Source organism: Schistocerca cancellata, chromosome 5, assembly GCF_023864275.1.
Source record: "Schistocerca cancellata isolate TAMUIC-IGC-003103 chromosome 5, iqSchCanc2.1, whole genome shotgun sequence".
Taxonomy (NCBI): Eukaryota; Metazoa; Arthropoda; class Insecta; order Orthoptera; family Acrididae; genus Schistocerca; species Schistocerca cancellata.
In genome coordinates, this window is record NC_064630.1 from 246,748,894 (window position 1) to 246,764,559 (window position 15,666).

The 15,666-nt window shown below is 37.2% G+C and overlaps 1 protein-coding gene across 1 annotated transcript in view; it reads left to right on the forward strand.

The window, feature by feature from the left end:
- The window catches only part of LOC126187618 (NF-X1-type zinc finger protein NFXL1), a 119,795-nt gene extending 104,129 nt beyond the window's left edge, over positions 1-15,666 (forward strand). The window contains exon 13 of the mRNA XM_049928811.1: positions 15,109-15,666. Coding sequence (XP_049784768.1) covers positions 15,109-15,333 — 225 coding nt within the window. The 3' untranslated portion in view covers positions 15,334-15,666. The remainder of the gene's footprint in view (positions 1-15,108) is intronic.

Consider the following 15,666-nt stretch of genomic DNA (forward strand, 5'->3'; position numbering starts at 1 on the left):
GTCTTCTTAGGTTTCTGCCTAACTACACACTTGGAAATCACCACACATTCGGAAATAAACAGGCAAATATTTATTTCATTCTTCATTCTCTAACCAGACAGAGATGTTTAACATCTTTTAATATTGCAGAACATACTGTACTACGAGCACAATGAATGTGATAACATTGCAAAGGGGGGGAGGGGGGGGGGGGGGGAGATTGGCACACAGCGAGTTGCAGATCAGTAACCTCTGACTCAGCTAACCATGACATTATCCATCACACTACAGATTACTCATTTAAATTTTGTGTAGTGCATTAATTATTATAAAATCTCTTGAAGCCTTACACATTGATGCTTTAATTGACATTTAATGATAAGGCTGACATATTTGTGATATGGTGCCTTAAATGAATGGAAATAATTGAAATGCACACAGTTCACACAGGGGATATTCACAAGTGCTTGCAAAAGTCGATAATCAAAAGCACACTAGTGACGTAACCACTGCCAAAAGGAGTGTGAATTTGTGTCCACACTGCTACTGGGAACATGTTTCTGTTGGAAACATTATTTTGTACAGTATGTTGCATCTGTTTCCAAATTTGTTTCTTGTCTCTGATTCTATCCACACTAGCAGCAAACATTTCTCAGTGTATTCGCTTCATCTGCAATGCTGTTCGTTGTATTGTTTTCATATTATCTGCCAAGTCATGTGTAGAGATGAGGAAACTGTAATAAATGCTGCTGCATTATTAATACTTGAAGCTTCATGCAAACAAAATGAAAGATGTCATCTTCATACATTCTTCTTTTATTTATTTATTGTGACTTGTGACCTGAAGGCCTTAAGCAACACTGTGTTTCACAGAATAAGGTTGCGTTTATCAAAAAATTTTGTAATTGGTTTTAAAACTACAACATTATTTTGATGGAGAGTTTATATAGTAGTTGGTAATGGTTGATGAAATGGGATTAGTTGTTGCATGAAATGGATTTATTGGTTTGCTTAATGTCCTCATCTTTAGTGAGTGAAAATATACTATAGAACAACTGGTGGGAAAAACTTACTGTGTATGAGAACTGAATATGGAAGACAGTTCTAGTTTTCAGAATTTCACTTGGATATCATCTAACAGTTAACAAATTTCAGGAAAGCAATGCTGTTAGTCATAGCTGTTTGTCAACAGAAGATTCATTCCAGAGCCTTGAGGATTTATTTCACATTTTGAAGAAAGCTACGACAAACGACCTTACTTTCTTTTCTATGCTGTCTTTCTCAGTATTCTATCAAATATGGCAGCAGTTTTATGCAGAGCATCTTGTGGTATTGCTGTTCTTGTGCTGCTTGCTTAATATATTCCACAAGCAGCCGTCAGATTGGTGCAACGGTAACAACTCGACTGCCTTGTCCACTACAGATCGCCCCTCCCCCCAATCCTCCCTCCTCCCCCCTCCCCTCCCCGGAAAAACTTGATACAGCAAGAGAAAACAAATCGCCTAACAACTCAATACAACAGAGGACGCACTGAGACATATAAAGATACACTTACACCACGCAATGGTGATATGCGGTTGCTGGCCTAAAACATTATTTCTTTTGATCTGTATTCACACACACACAATCACACACACACACACACACACACACACACACACACAAAATTCTGACATCTGTCGCTGTACTTCACAGTTTTTGCTTTTTTCTGGGTGAACACAAAGGCATGATGTCTCAAAAATGCATATTTTGACATACAATTTGTGGTTGTAGCATGTTGGAAAATAGTTCGATTAACTTGTACACACATAACTATTTCAATTTTGTGAGGAGTTTTTACTTGCTGTTACACATCTCATCTGTGATTTTTTAAGAACTAATTAAATTCATTATCACAGATTATCGTATACACATTTAATATCCTTCACTTACACAGGTTTTATACAGCATATTGGTGAGAATTACTATTTTTAATAATATATGCCAATTACATATGCCTCTGCTCATATTTTGGGGATTTAAACATTTTCCTCGATTCTGCACTTTCCTCTGTTTTGTGGTTTTTAAGTCTGGACCCATGAAAACATAAAATAGGAGTTTCACTGTATGATTTTTGTATATGGAACTACAGCATATGCTATTTCTGGCACAACAGATGGGACGTGGGAAAACTATTTCAGATGTGTTTGTTCCCAGGTTCTTGCAGAAACAACTACAGTTATGTCGGGCAATTGTCCATTTAAACCCTCCCCATTGCTGCTTACATTTCAAAGCTGAAACAGAAATATTAGTTGTTCTCACTTTGTAAACAGCCCTATTGATGGAAAAAAGAAACCTACTGTATTAACTTTCTTTGCCTGGGTATGTCTGAATGCTTCTTAAAGGTTAAATACTGCTGTCAGACAAATGTGCCTATAAATACTACTTGAAATTGTAATTAGGTGGAATAGATTTAAATAAACTAAACAGTTTATATCAGAATGACATGACATGTCACCCACTAAACAAACACTTTTCTTAATAAAATATGGTGTTACATTTTACTTAAGCATGTGCACATATCCTTTGGCCTAGTTCGGACTTCATGATAGACTCCATCTTTCAGTGCTCATCATAGAAAGATTTCAAGAGCGAGTCAAATCAGGGAACCTGCCGGCCAGTTTTCTGCAGAATGATGTCCTGTCCAATGGGTAGGAAATGTTTCATTTAGTATTTGCATTGCAACATGTGAGGAGTAAGCTAAGCTGCCTTTGTTTGGAAACCACATACACAGTCACTTGTCCAGTAGTGCCTCTTCTAGAAGAATGGGTAGAAAGTTCACAAGAAAGTGGGCATATGTATTTCAGTTTAACACCCCTGGGAGGCAGTGGGGTCCCACAATGGAATTTCGTACAATGACACACAATACGTTTAGCCTCCATGGTCATTGGTATTGTACCTCATGAAGGCAGAGTGCATTTTCCACTGCCCAGTAGTGCACGATACCTAAATTTACATAATCATTGTCCGTAAATGTTGCTTCGTTGATAAAAGGCCCACGTTGGAAAAACGTAGGGTGATCTCCCAGGTGTTGCAGAACAAGCTGATGAAATTTTATCCAATGTTCCTGTGAGTTTCTGACGTAGTGACAGATGATAAAGATAGATTTATGTCGATGCAGGATATGAGTGACACGCAGGGTATGAGTGACACTCTTCTGGCTAATCCATCATTTCTTGGCAATATGTCTTGTGCCACCATGTGGATTGATAAGCATTTTCACCAGAATAGCTTCTTCATATGCTCTGTCAGTTGCTGTCCGCACTATTGACCTAATAACCCATGCAACTGTCTGGCTCAACAGACAACAATAATCAGGATAGACATCCATTCACCGTCATAGCATTTCAACATCATTTCTTTGACATTCACAATGTAAAAATAACATGCCTAACGTCTCCTCATTCACATGCATGTCTACTTGCAAGGAATGGTGAAGCAGAAATGATCTGTTAATTCTAGAGTGCAGCCAAGTAAACAGTTGAAAGGCTTGATACAATGACGGAGGCTGGCATGAGCATGTTTGCAATGCAATAGCACTTTCGGGCTGACTTGCTTTTCAATTTTAGACTATTTTGCAGATTCTTTTGTGAAGAGTTTCAGCCACAATGTTAACAAACATTATAGCACTGTATTTGTCTTACCAAGCACTTTCTGATGCCATTAAAAAAGTGTATCATTCTATTTTTAAAAAATCATACTAGTTTTTTTGTTTGAGCAGTCCACGGTGTATTATGGTTAAAAGAGGAGCTAACTCAGCTTCAGAGTCATTTAGAATCTGACGGGGGTTGCATTGGGCCCTTGATCTCATTGCGCTCATTCTTGGATAAGGAGTTCTCTTTCTTTGGGTCATATACATATACTCCTTATGCTTTATATCTGTTCAATCCCGTCTCCGGCCATCCTGATTTAGGTTTTCCGTGATTTCCCTAAATCGCTTCAGGCAAATGCCGGGATGGTTCCTTTGAAAGGGCACGGCCGATTTCCTTCCCCATCTTTCCTTCACCCGAGCTTGCGCTCCGTCTCTAATGACCTCATTGTCGACAGGATGTTAAACACTAATCTCCTCCTCCTCCTCCTCCTCCTCCTCCTTTATATCTGATGGTTTATGTTACCATCAGGCAGATGTTCAAAACATTTCCCGTGGCAAAGTGGAAAATCTGAATCTTATTGGTTGTACATTGACAAATGTTTTGGGCCGTCTTAAAAAACTGTAATTTTCAAAAGTTTTAATGGCCTTTTACGGTGCCATCTTCCCTTCTTTCAAAACAAAGGTTTTATATCACCAGTAACTGAAGTTTTCCGTAACTCATTAGACTTTGACTGTACTGACAACAATCATGTGGCTCTGGAACAGACCTGCTTCTTTCTGCATCAGCTTCGTCTGTTCTTGGTAGCTGCACTGGCTCCAAAACTAGCTGAAACGTGTTAGTTCTTCTTATTGTCTATAGCAGTATTGTGGTGGTTAAAGTATTCACTGATATGGCCAGTTTTGGGTCTTACATATAGTTAAAGGAAAGCAGATTGTTACCTACTACACTAGTTCATAGATGTTAAATTTCCCTAGCGCACACAATACAGTCCAGTGGTTCAAAACGATTCACTTACAGCAAAAATTTCACCATATCACTAACCTCATGCACATTTAAGGAACTCAAAACAATTAAGATAGTGTGCAAAAATAATCAGTAAGTCCATAAACACTGCCCTGCTAACCAGTCATTACTGTATGAATCTTGACTTCTGCTGTAATGAATAGTTACCCAACTGTCAATATAGTGTAGTGAGCAACTTTATATTTAACCTGTAGTAGTGAGATACTAACCATCACCGTCTCATCTCATCCTTAATGCCTTTTGGAAAAAAAATTACATTCCATCAAAGGATATCAATGATTGACATATTGCAAATTTATCTCACAAGTAGAACTGGAAAATTTTTACAGTTTTTAGATATTAATGTAGGTTTTTTTCCCCTCCTCCTATTGCGACAACTGATGAGGGGCAGTATAATCCAGACCTGTAATATTCGTGTTGTAGAATGTGATTTAATTTCTTTGTTTTATATTGTAAGATCTAGATGCATTTCATGTCATTAATGGTTGTATTTTTTTGTTTCTAGTATGTCAGAAGGCATGAATAACTTTTTTAAATAGTAACAGCAGAAAATGAAACTTAGGTCTTGTAAAATTAAGAGTTGTGACAAATAGGTGGGTGGAGGTTCTTAGAAGTAACTGCAAGCAGTTGCCTTTTGTGATGGTTCAGTTTTATTATACCATGACTGGTTTCAAGTTGCTTAGCGACTTATCATAAGATATTACACACTTTTAATGATTGTTTGTAGCATTGTGGGGGGTCGTGTAGCTTTGGCCAGATAGGAAAAAAAGAAACAAGTATGCACTGAATGTGGCGGGGTAACATAAAATATAAATTGTGTTTTCCAGAGTTTGTATGCACTGGGATTAAACCCGTGGGCACTAAAAAGTGTAACTAATGCCATAAAGTCATTCTTACCATGTAAATAAGTCTTGATATCTCATCCACTCAGTGCTTGTATCAGTTTTTATAGATTGCCACAGCTAAACAAGCCCCAAAATGCTACTATCAATAAGAGTGTAGCATCTGACAGTGAGTCAATAGGCAACTTGAAACCAGTTATGGTATAATAAAATTGAAGCCTCAAACATTGCAGGTATTTCTGAAACCCTTATTCATCACAGTCATGGTGTTCCACATCCATAATGACTCCACATTAACAAGGGGACGGCACGACCGTGGGGTCGGCAATTTGTCTGAAATTTTGTGTGGTGAAAGAGGACCCCTAACACATCGCGTGGTTAAAATATTAGGACGCACTACTCGGAAAATCCCGAGAAAAATCAATTCAAAGTCTCTTAGGTGCCTTATGAGTATAAAATGTTAGTCCACTGCCGAGCCGCCATCTGGCCTAGATTGTTAGGGCTCGGACTCTTACGCCAGAGGTCTCGGGTTCGATTCCTCCTCCGGCACTTTTTTTTTTCCTTCTGTTTCATTTTCTTTTGTTATTCCACCAATTATTCAAAAAGTTTCTCAAACCTACATTATTTTTAAAACATTATTTTAGCTCAAGAACGTGAAGTTTTTCATTCACATGCTCGTTGTTCTATTTCCTTTTATGGGGTTTCAAGGTTTAAAGGGGCTTTGTAAGGGTCCCCTTGGGATTAGAACAGTCATCTGCGCATAGGACTGTGCGCGAGCCATGAGAAGTAAACGGTAGTTTGGTTTTCGATTTCTTCATGAACAGACGTGCCTGTTTCAAATTTCAACGTGTTATTCCGATCTGAGGATAAACATGTTGACTGAAGAAGTTGCTGGCTCATCTGGAATAGGAGAAGAAATTCCCGAAGAATCCATTCATAGTGATCTATCAAAATTACGATTGAAGGACGCAGTGGTGTATTATGAAAAGCTGTTGACAGAAAATAGTTTAATTGCATCGACATCTTCAGAAGAAATCTCTCGCGATGCTATGCTAATGGCCGGAGGACTTAATAATAATACACTGGAACTTTTGGGTGAAAAAACATTCGTAACTGAAGAGGAATTAATTCACGCTCATGAGGATTGCGAAGAATGTGAGGAGAACAACGAACAGTTCGAAGTGCCACAAAGTGATTCATCTCCAGACGAATATAAACCATCACCGAAAAGATTTAAAAGTGACATGATTCCCATTGCCTACAAAGTCAAAGTCGTGAATATTGCTAAAGCGCACCCCACATGGTCCTTGGCGACATTGCAAAAAAAAGGATGCTGCCAATTGAAGAAAAAAGAATATCTTTCACAATGGGAGACAGATATTAAAAGTGGTGGCACGCGAATGGATAAATTTGAGGCGATAGATTCGTGGACCTACGACCATTTTTTGGAAGCAAGACAAAATCAGCAAGTCACGACAAGAAATTTACAGCAATGGGCATTGGCTGTGGCTGCACAATTTGTCGATTTCAAATTCAAGGCGTCTGATCGATGGGTCATGGCATTTAAACAGAGGCACAGAATTTCACAACGCAAGATCACGAAACTGGTTTTGAAAAAAGCAGCAGCATCAGTGGAGGACATCCAGGTGTCTGCGGAGATCTTTCATCGGCAGATGTGCCGTTTAATCCCTCAGTACCATGAGGATTATGTGATAAATACTGACCAAACAGGTAAATACATGTTTTCTGCGTACAAAATGTTTTTACCGATGTAAAATATATCAATTCAAATTTAATTATAGAAAAAGATATTTACATACACATTCGAATATTGTTTAATATTAAAAATACTATTGTTTCAGGATGCCACTATCAATCTGTTTTCAACAGGACTCTCACTGAAAAATGGAGTAAAAAAGTTTTCGTGAAAAAGTAGGATTTGAATAAAGTGACGCATTCGTACACCACCCAGTATTCAATAACATTATCCGGAAAACTGCTCCCACATGTCTTCATTTGCTTACAAGAAGTGACCGGTCATTTCGGACCTCGTATTCACAACTTAATAGATGGCTATGCCAATACTTATATGAACTTCATCGTAACATCATCGAAGTCCGGAAAATTAACAACAGTTTTATACATGGATTTTCTCCGGAAATGTTTAAAATCTGATGTCGGGGAGAATAAATATTTACTTCTCATTGACTCTTGGGTAGGTCAAATGAATCCAGAGATATATTACGCAATTTTTCAAGATGACGAAAATATGCCAACTTGGTCTGTAAAAGTCATACCTCCAAAATGCACTTCTTTGGTACAACCTTGTGATGTTTAGTTTTAAAGGTAAGTTAAAAATTTCATAAAGCGCTTGCAAAATTGCAGCGCATCATTACAGGAGAATCGTGAAATTAATTCCCGGGAAGATTGTATAAAAATTCATTCTATAATTCACCATCAATTATCGTCACCAATATTCCAAGACATGATTCAATATGCCTGGTTTGCCTCAAAATTATCAGAAACTTGAAACATTTTTGTAAATGTTAATGGGGCGTGTTTTTGTACAGATTTATTGCAAACGCCCTGTGATTGTAAAAAATCCGCTTTTATACGTTGCGCAAGATGTCGCAAAAATTATTGCTTTGTTTGTTTTTACGATAATTACCACTGCTGGTCTTGTTTATAATTATTATATGTATAAAATTGAATGTTTCCCAATCAACTTTGTTACTCTGATTAAAAACCCAATGTTTCTCCTCATATACTTTACAATGAAAAATGGAAAACCCACCGCCATGAATTGTGTTGTTGGAAAAAAAGAAAATAATTTTTATTCAATAATGTGACTAATGTGTTAATGATAATGTAGGTTTGGGAAACTTTCTGAATAATTGGTGGAATACAAAAAAAAAAAAAGAAGTGCCGCAGGAGGAATCGAACCCGAGACCTCTAGCGTAAGAGTCCAAGCTCAAACCATCTAGGCCAGACGGTGGCTCGGCAGTGGACTAACATTTTATACTTATAAGGCACCTAAGAAACTTTGGATCGATTTTTCTCAGCATTTTCCGAGTAGTGTATTTTAATATTTTAACCACATGAGGTGTTGGGGGTCCTCTTTCACCACACAAAACTTCAGACAAATCCCCGACCCCACGATCGTGCTGTCTCCTTGTAAGTGGTCAAGAGGTCCCCCTACAACCAAGTCAGATATTGTTCAAATTTGGTGTGCAAATTTACTAAATCATCAAAGAAATAGTTACAAATTACTGGTTCCCAAATTTTAATACTAGTTCTTTTTGAGTTGTGGCAGTTCTTTGTGAGTTTTGGCATTGTAAGTGAAGCATGTGCAAATGTCGCAGCGACATTTCCAAAATTTCAGTCATGTATGGTATGCTGTAATTCAGTCAAGATAACTTGGCAAGATAGTTGAACAGTTTTCATTTGTGCTCAAAGTTGGTAATAAATTGCTCCCAAGTTGAAGTAACTTGATCGCTTTATGCAGCTGGTTTAGGAACCTCTCCTTTTGTAACCTTAACGGTTAGTAACTTGTTTATAAAACCTGCCAGTTTCATAACTTTTGGGTTCATAGTTTTTTACAGATGGGGTGAAATTGCCTGAAAACAAATTTTCTGCGAAAGTAAATGATTTTTGAACCTATGTATCTCATAAGGGACACCTGATCCATACTTGCATTAACTAACATTTGAAAGAGCTGCATTTCTTTATGTAATATCAAATTTCCTCAAATGTTTTTATTTTTATAAACCTAGGAATATCCAGTAAAATTCCTCATACAAATGACTGAGGTCATTTCAGAGAAATAAGGACATAAAGATGAAAATATTTTTGTCATCAAATCGACACCAAAGTTCTACATTTTATCATTTTGCTTTCAATTTCTCCCAGAAACGAGAATTCTTGGGAATGTAGTTTTTAGTGACATGAGCTACAGATTTCAGCAGAAACTTAAAAATAAATGTTTGCATATTTATAGTGATGTGTTTGGTCTCGTTCATTTTTGTGAAGAAATCTGATGAAGTGCTCATCAAATGCAAGCTGTTGAAAAAAATATGTAAAGCATTTATTGTTTTCTCACATGTATGATTATATTTATTTTTGGTTCTTCTGTTTTCCAGTATGTGATGTCCCATGTGTAACATAAAAATTACGTACAATTGTTGTCCATTTTAACTGAAAATGAATTAATACAGTGCCTAAGTTTTTGCATAATTAATGACCGCCTAAAACATGATATAAGTTACAGTTCACTTCTTTCTGACAAAATGTGATTTACTGAAACAAAAAGTGACAAATTTGCAGAAAATCATACACTTCAGTAATGGGTCTGAAGCCCTATACAAAAAGTCAAGAATTTCACCAGTCTCTGCCACTACTCAAAGATCTTGGTGCAAATGCTGAATGAAACTTTTTGTAACAAGTTATGTAAAATCTGCACGTGATGGAATTGGAGGCATTGCAAATGATTGGCTGTGCAGTCTAGCCTAAAGTGCCCAAAGGAAACCCAAACCCTCACACCTTTTGACTTAGACGCATTCTGTGAGAAAAGCTTGAATAAAATTCATTTCATTTTTGTTGAGAATGGCCAAATTGAATCAGCCAGAACTACTCAAGAAGAAAGGTTTTCCTTGGTTTCTGGAGTTGCTTAAACAAGAGAAAATAAAAAAAAGGCATGCATGTACGGCAACAGGTGCTGAATTGGCATTGTTTGTGAAGTCCAAGCTGTAACATAACAGTATTATGAAAAGGATGGTTGCTACTCACCATATAGCGGAGATGCTGAGTCACAGGTAGGCACAACAAAAAGACTGTCGGAACGTGAGCTTTTGGTCAACAAGGCCTTCATCGAAAATAGACCACACACACACACACACACACACACACACACACACACACACGACCAAAGTCTCTGGCAGCTGAAGCAACTATCCTTGCCATAATATTGTGAAGATGACATACAGATCAATCCATTCATCCTTGTGGCCCTTTGAGATTATTTCACTGGCCAGTTTGAATCCCTGATAAGCACATAATGATGAATCTACCAGTGCCAGTGCCAACTACAACGGTGGGTCAGTATTACAGTTTTCCAGAACAAAAATATATGAAAAATTTATCATTGCAGCACTAATGCTGTTTCTTGATTAAACATTGTCAGCTTGGGATGTTGCATGGTAAAATCTGCTTGGAAATTTGTTTAAAACCCACACAAGGCTTAGGGACCTTGAAGGAGTCCCCTACCGGTCACTGGACTTGCCTGGATGTTGGGAGTCCCCCTTGGCTGGGATGCCAGTTTTTTCCTAACTGATAGTGACAGCAACTTGGGCTACACAGACTTTTTATTATATTGAGACTGACAGTTACTTTAAATCTTAAGTTTTGTGATACTTCAAAATATTGATTCACATGAGAATCTTTCTGAGATATTTGTAGATCTTCCAGGAAAAAGTATTTGTGGAATTTTGATATTTTGTAGAGAAAAAGATCCTCTTTCAAGTGCTAGATGATGCTAGTGCAGATCAGGTGTTCCTTCTGACAAGGAAGCATCACCAACTCGACCTCATATTGTAAGGAGAAAAAAGCACACTTGCAAGGCATCAGTGCCAGCAGTTAATCCTGCTTGAAAATTTGGCCCATAATTCTGAAAGCACACAGTTACGATCATCGGAATTTACAGCTTTTAAACTCCACGCACATTGGCTCTTTGTCACTCGCTCCACCCTGCTGCAGCTGCCTAAAGCCCAAGTGTGAAGTACTGGACAGCAGAGTGAGTGAGAGGTGCAGCTTCATAATGTCAACTAAAAAACAAGTGATAGTGCTTCGTTCATTGCATGTGGTTTGTATCCTGTAGTAGGTGCCAGAGATCTCATTGCTTTGAACACTTTTATATTGTGATTCACAAATGCACTCTAAATTAATTAAATGAATGAGTGCACCACTGAAAAAATAGTGTAGTGTTGTTTTCTTTGGATTGAAAAGCCGACACTGATAAAGTGAATTTCATTTGCAGGAGTTGCACTGTTCTTAAACATGACAGGCATGATTAAATCGCAAATTGAAAATCATTCCTGCATTCCGTAATAATTCTTCAGTTGCTTAGGTTTATTCATTTTGATTTTCAGGCATGTATGCACCCATGTATATAAGTAACATTGAAGACACATGTACAACAGGTTAATATATTAGGTATTATTTTCATGTAAAACAATGTATTCTCAAACAAGACTTCAAAATATGTTCGTCACAAGCAACCTCCCTCTGCTTCTCTTGCCATCAACATCAGGTGAATAGGAGGGCTCTGTTTGTCACTTTCTGTACAGTACTTTGGGCTTGGGCATTCAGCAGCTGCAGTGGGGTGAAGTGAAAAACGAACAACCACTGGAAGTGAAGTTCATAAGATGTACATACAGAAGGTCATGACTGTGTACTGTCACAATTATAGCCCAAATTTTTGCATGTGATCGTATGTGGAGGCTGATCTCTGGCAATTGTGCTTTTTCCTCTGTAAAATATTTAATTTCATTTCAGAAAGCCTATAACTGTGTCATTCGTGATTTAAATAATGAAAAACTGCACCAGTTACATATTTTGTCATGCTTAGCACAACACACTTGAGAATTCATCGTCATTCTCAAATGCAATTGTAAATAAATCACTTGAAAATGAGAATAAATTCTTGAAACATGTTGTGTTAAGCATGAAAAAGTATGTAAGTCTTGCAGTTTCTCATGATTTACGTCATTAAAGTATAAGGTCAAGTTTGTGATGTTTCCTTGTGAGGTACACGGATTCAAAATTCACTTACTTTGGCAACAAATTTGTTTTCTGGCAACTTCACCCCAATTTGTCAAAACTATGAAGCCAAAAGTGATAAAACATACAGGTTTTAGAGACAAACTACTAGACAATAAGATCACAAAAGAAGAGGTTTGTAAAGCATCTGCATAAAAAGAACTTCAACTAAGGAGCAATTTTGTCACCATAAAATTTGTTGACAACTTTGAGTGCCACTTGAGGTGAGACTAATGAGCCAAATGACATAAAGTTATAGAATGTGAATAAAGTTGAATAGTTTACAATCCTGCCAAGTTTTGCACTTTTTCTACAGTTAAAAACTGAATTACAGCACTTCAATCATGGCTAAAATTTTTAAATTGTCACTGCAGCATTTGCACCTTGCAGATTAGTGCACAGACATCAGTTTACAGGAGTTCAATACAGTTCTCAAAAACACTTGTAATAATCAACTTTTATGTTTTGCAAGCATAATTAAATGCAAAACATTTATATTCATAACATCGAATTGTTCATAGCTTAATGTGTAGCATTCTAGACTCATATTTGAGGTGTCTTGTTTCCCTTTAAAGGCAGGCATTTTAAATTTTTATTTGAAGTCATATTTGTCATCAAATTGGAATGTTAATGAACAAATATTGCTGTGAATCATGGTTTTTAATCAGAATAACATTTTCCGTTTTAAGTATTGTTGTTTTTGTTGTTGTGGTCTTCAGTCCTGAGACTCGTTTGATGCAGCTCTCCATGCTACTCTATCCTGTGCAAGGTTCTTCATCTCCCAGTTACTACTGCAACCTACATCCTTCTGAATCTGCTTAGTGTATTCATCTCTTGGTCTCCCTCTACGATTTTTACCCTCCATGCTGCCCTCCAATACTAAATTGGTGATCCCTTGATGCCTCAGAACATGTCCTACCAACCGATCCCTTCTTCTAGTCAAGTTGTGTCAAAAATTTCTCTTCTCCCCAATCCTATTCAATACCTCCTCGTTAGTTATGTGATCTACCCATCTAATCTTCAGCATTCTTCTGTAGCACCACATTTCAAAAGCTTCTATTCTCTTCTTGTCTAAACTATTTATCGTCCATGTTTCACTTCCATACATGGCTACACTCCATACAAATACTTTCAGAAACGACTTCCTGACACTTAAATCAATACTCAATGTTAACAAATTTCTCTTCTTCAGAAACGCTTTCCTTGCCATTGCCAGTCTACATTTTATATCCTCTCTACTTCAACCATCATCAGTTATTTTGCTCCCCAAATAGCAAAACTCCTTTACTACTTTAAATGTCTCATTTCCTAATCTAATTCCCTCGCCATCACCCGACTTAATTCGACTACATTCCATTATCCTCGTTTTGCTTTTGTTGATATTCATCTTATATCCTCCTTTCAAGACACTGTCCATTCCGTTCAACTGCTCTTCCAAGTCCTTTGCTGTCTCTGACAGAATTACAATGTCATCGGCGAACCTCAAAGTTTTTATTTCTTCTCCATGGATTTTAATACCTACTCCGAACTTTTCTTTTGTTTCCTTCACTGCTTGCTCAATATATAGAATGAATAACATCGGAGAGAGGCTACAACCTTGTCTCACTCCCTGCCCAACCACTGCTTCCCTTTGACGTCCCTCGACTCTTATAACTGTCATCTGGTTTATGTACAAATTGTAAATAGCCTTTCGCTCCCTGTATTTTACCCCTGCCACCTTCAGAATTTGAAATAGAGTATTCCAGTCAACATTGTCAAAAGCTTCCTCTAAGTCTACAAATGCTAGAAACGTAGGTTTGCCTTTCCTTAATCTAGCTTCTAAGATAAATTGTAGGTCAGTATTGCCTCACGTGTTCCAATATTTCTACAGAATCCAAACTTATCTTCCCCGAGGTCGGCTTCTACTAGTTTTTCCATTCGTCTGTAAAGAATTCGTGTTAGTATTTTGCAGCAGTGACTTATTACACTGATAGTGCGGTAATTTTCACATCTGTCAACACCTGCTTTCTTTGGGATTGGAATTATTATATTCTTCTTGAAGTCTGAGGGTATTTCGCCTGTCTCATATATCTTGCTCACCAGATGGTAGAGTTTTGTCAGGACTGGCTCTCCCAAGGCTGTCAGTAAAGTATTAACCATATGAAAAAAATACCTTTGAGTATTATGTTTGTGTTAGAAACAGGATACTAAAATATGATGATAATGAAAATTTTACTTTGATTAAAAATTGAGATTCAAGTCAATATTTATTGATTAAAATTTCAGTTTCATAATATATATGAATACAAATAAAACATAAAAAAATCTGCTTCTAGTGGGAATCAGACCAGCAACCTCATGGTTACAAGACTAAAATGCTATGGACTCGGCTACAAGTGATCCGATTCATTAATTTGAAATTTTTTTTACTTAACAGTGCTTGGAATCTTCAAATTAGAGAGCGGGAGAGAGACGAGTATTTTTGATAAATCCATCATACTGCTTTAGGAAACTGATTTCACCTTGTTAAAGATTGTTAATGGTACTGGACTAGGGCATACCCATGGATGCTGACTAGAAGCAAATGTTCCAGAGCTATTTTTCATGAAATGTCAAAATAAAAAAATTATTTTGACATTAAGTGCAAAACTAACACCAGTTGCACTTACCCTCATTTTGTCAGGTCCTAGGGATGCTCTTGGCACCGAACATTACAGAAACATTAATAATTCCATTTGGACATAAACTTTAATGTGCAATATGTCTTTTGGCTAAAGCTATGTTATATTACTGTTCTTACTGCATGGCTCTTGTTATGATGGATGTGTGTTGTCCTTTAGGCTCGTGAATTGGAGGAACTGCAAAAGCAAAAGGAAGAGGATCGTAAAAATCAGGAAGAACTTGAAAGGTTCCAAAAGAAGTTTCAAGGGCGGAAAAAACATCGTGATCGTCGCCAGCAAGAAGGTGGTGACCAGTCACAGTCTCTCCTGTCTCGCTATTGGTTTATTGCACTCAGTGGAATAGTAGGTGTTATTGTAAGCTTCTATTTTGTTACACAGGTATAACAACTCTCAAGAGAGTTGTCAGGTCTATGCAGCATTTCACATTAATGGATTATGTTCCTGAATTGTGATAATACAGTTGTAGGAAACTATTAGTGTGTGCATCAAATGTTATTTTGGTTTGATGCTATGGCATATGTGGTTTATTTGTAGTTGTACTACAATTTGGTATATTGTTACCCACTGTGACAATAAAGGCTGTTCATGTCTGTCACAGACTGTTGTATACACAAGCACAGATAATTTTAATCAGAGTTCCTATGTGTGCAGATAGTGGAAAAGAATGAATGAGATTTGGTGTCATGCTCAATAAATAAAAGAATATACTGTAAAATT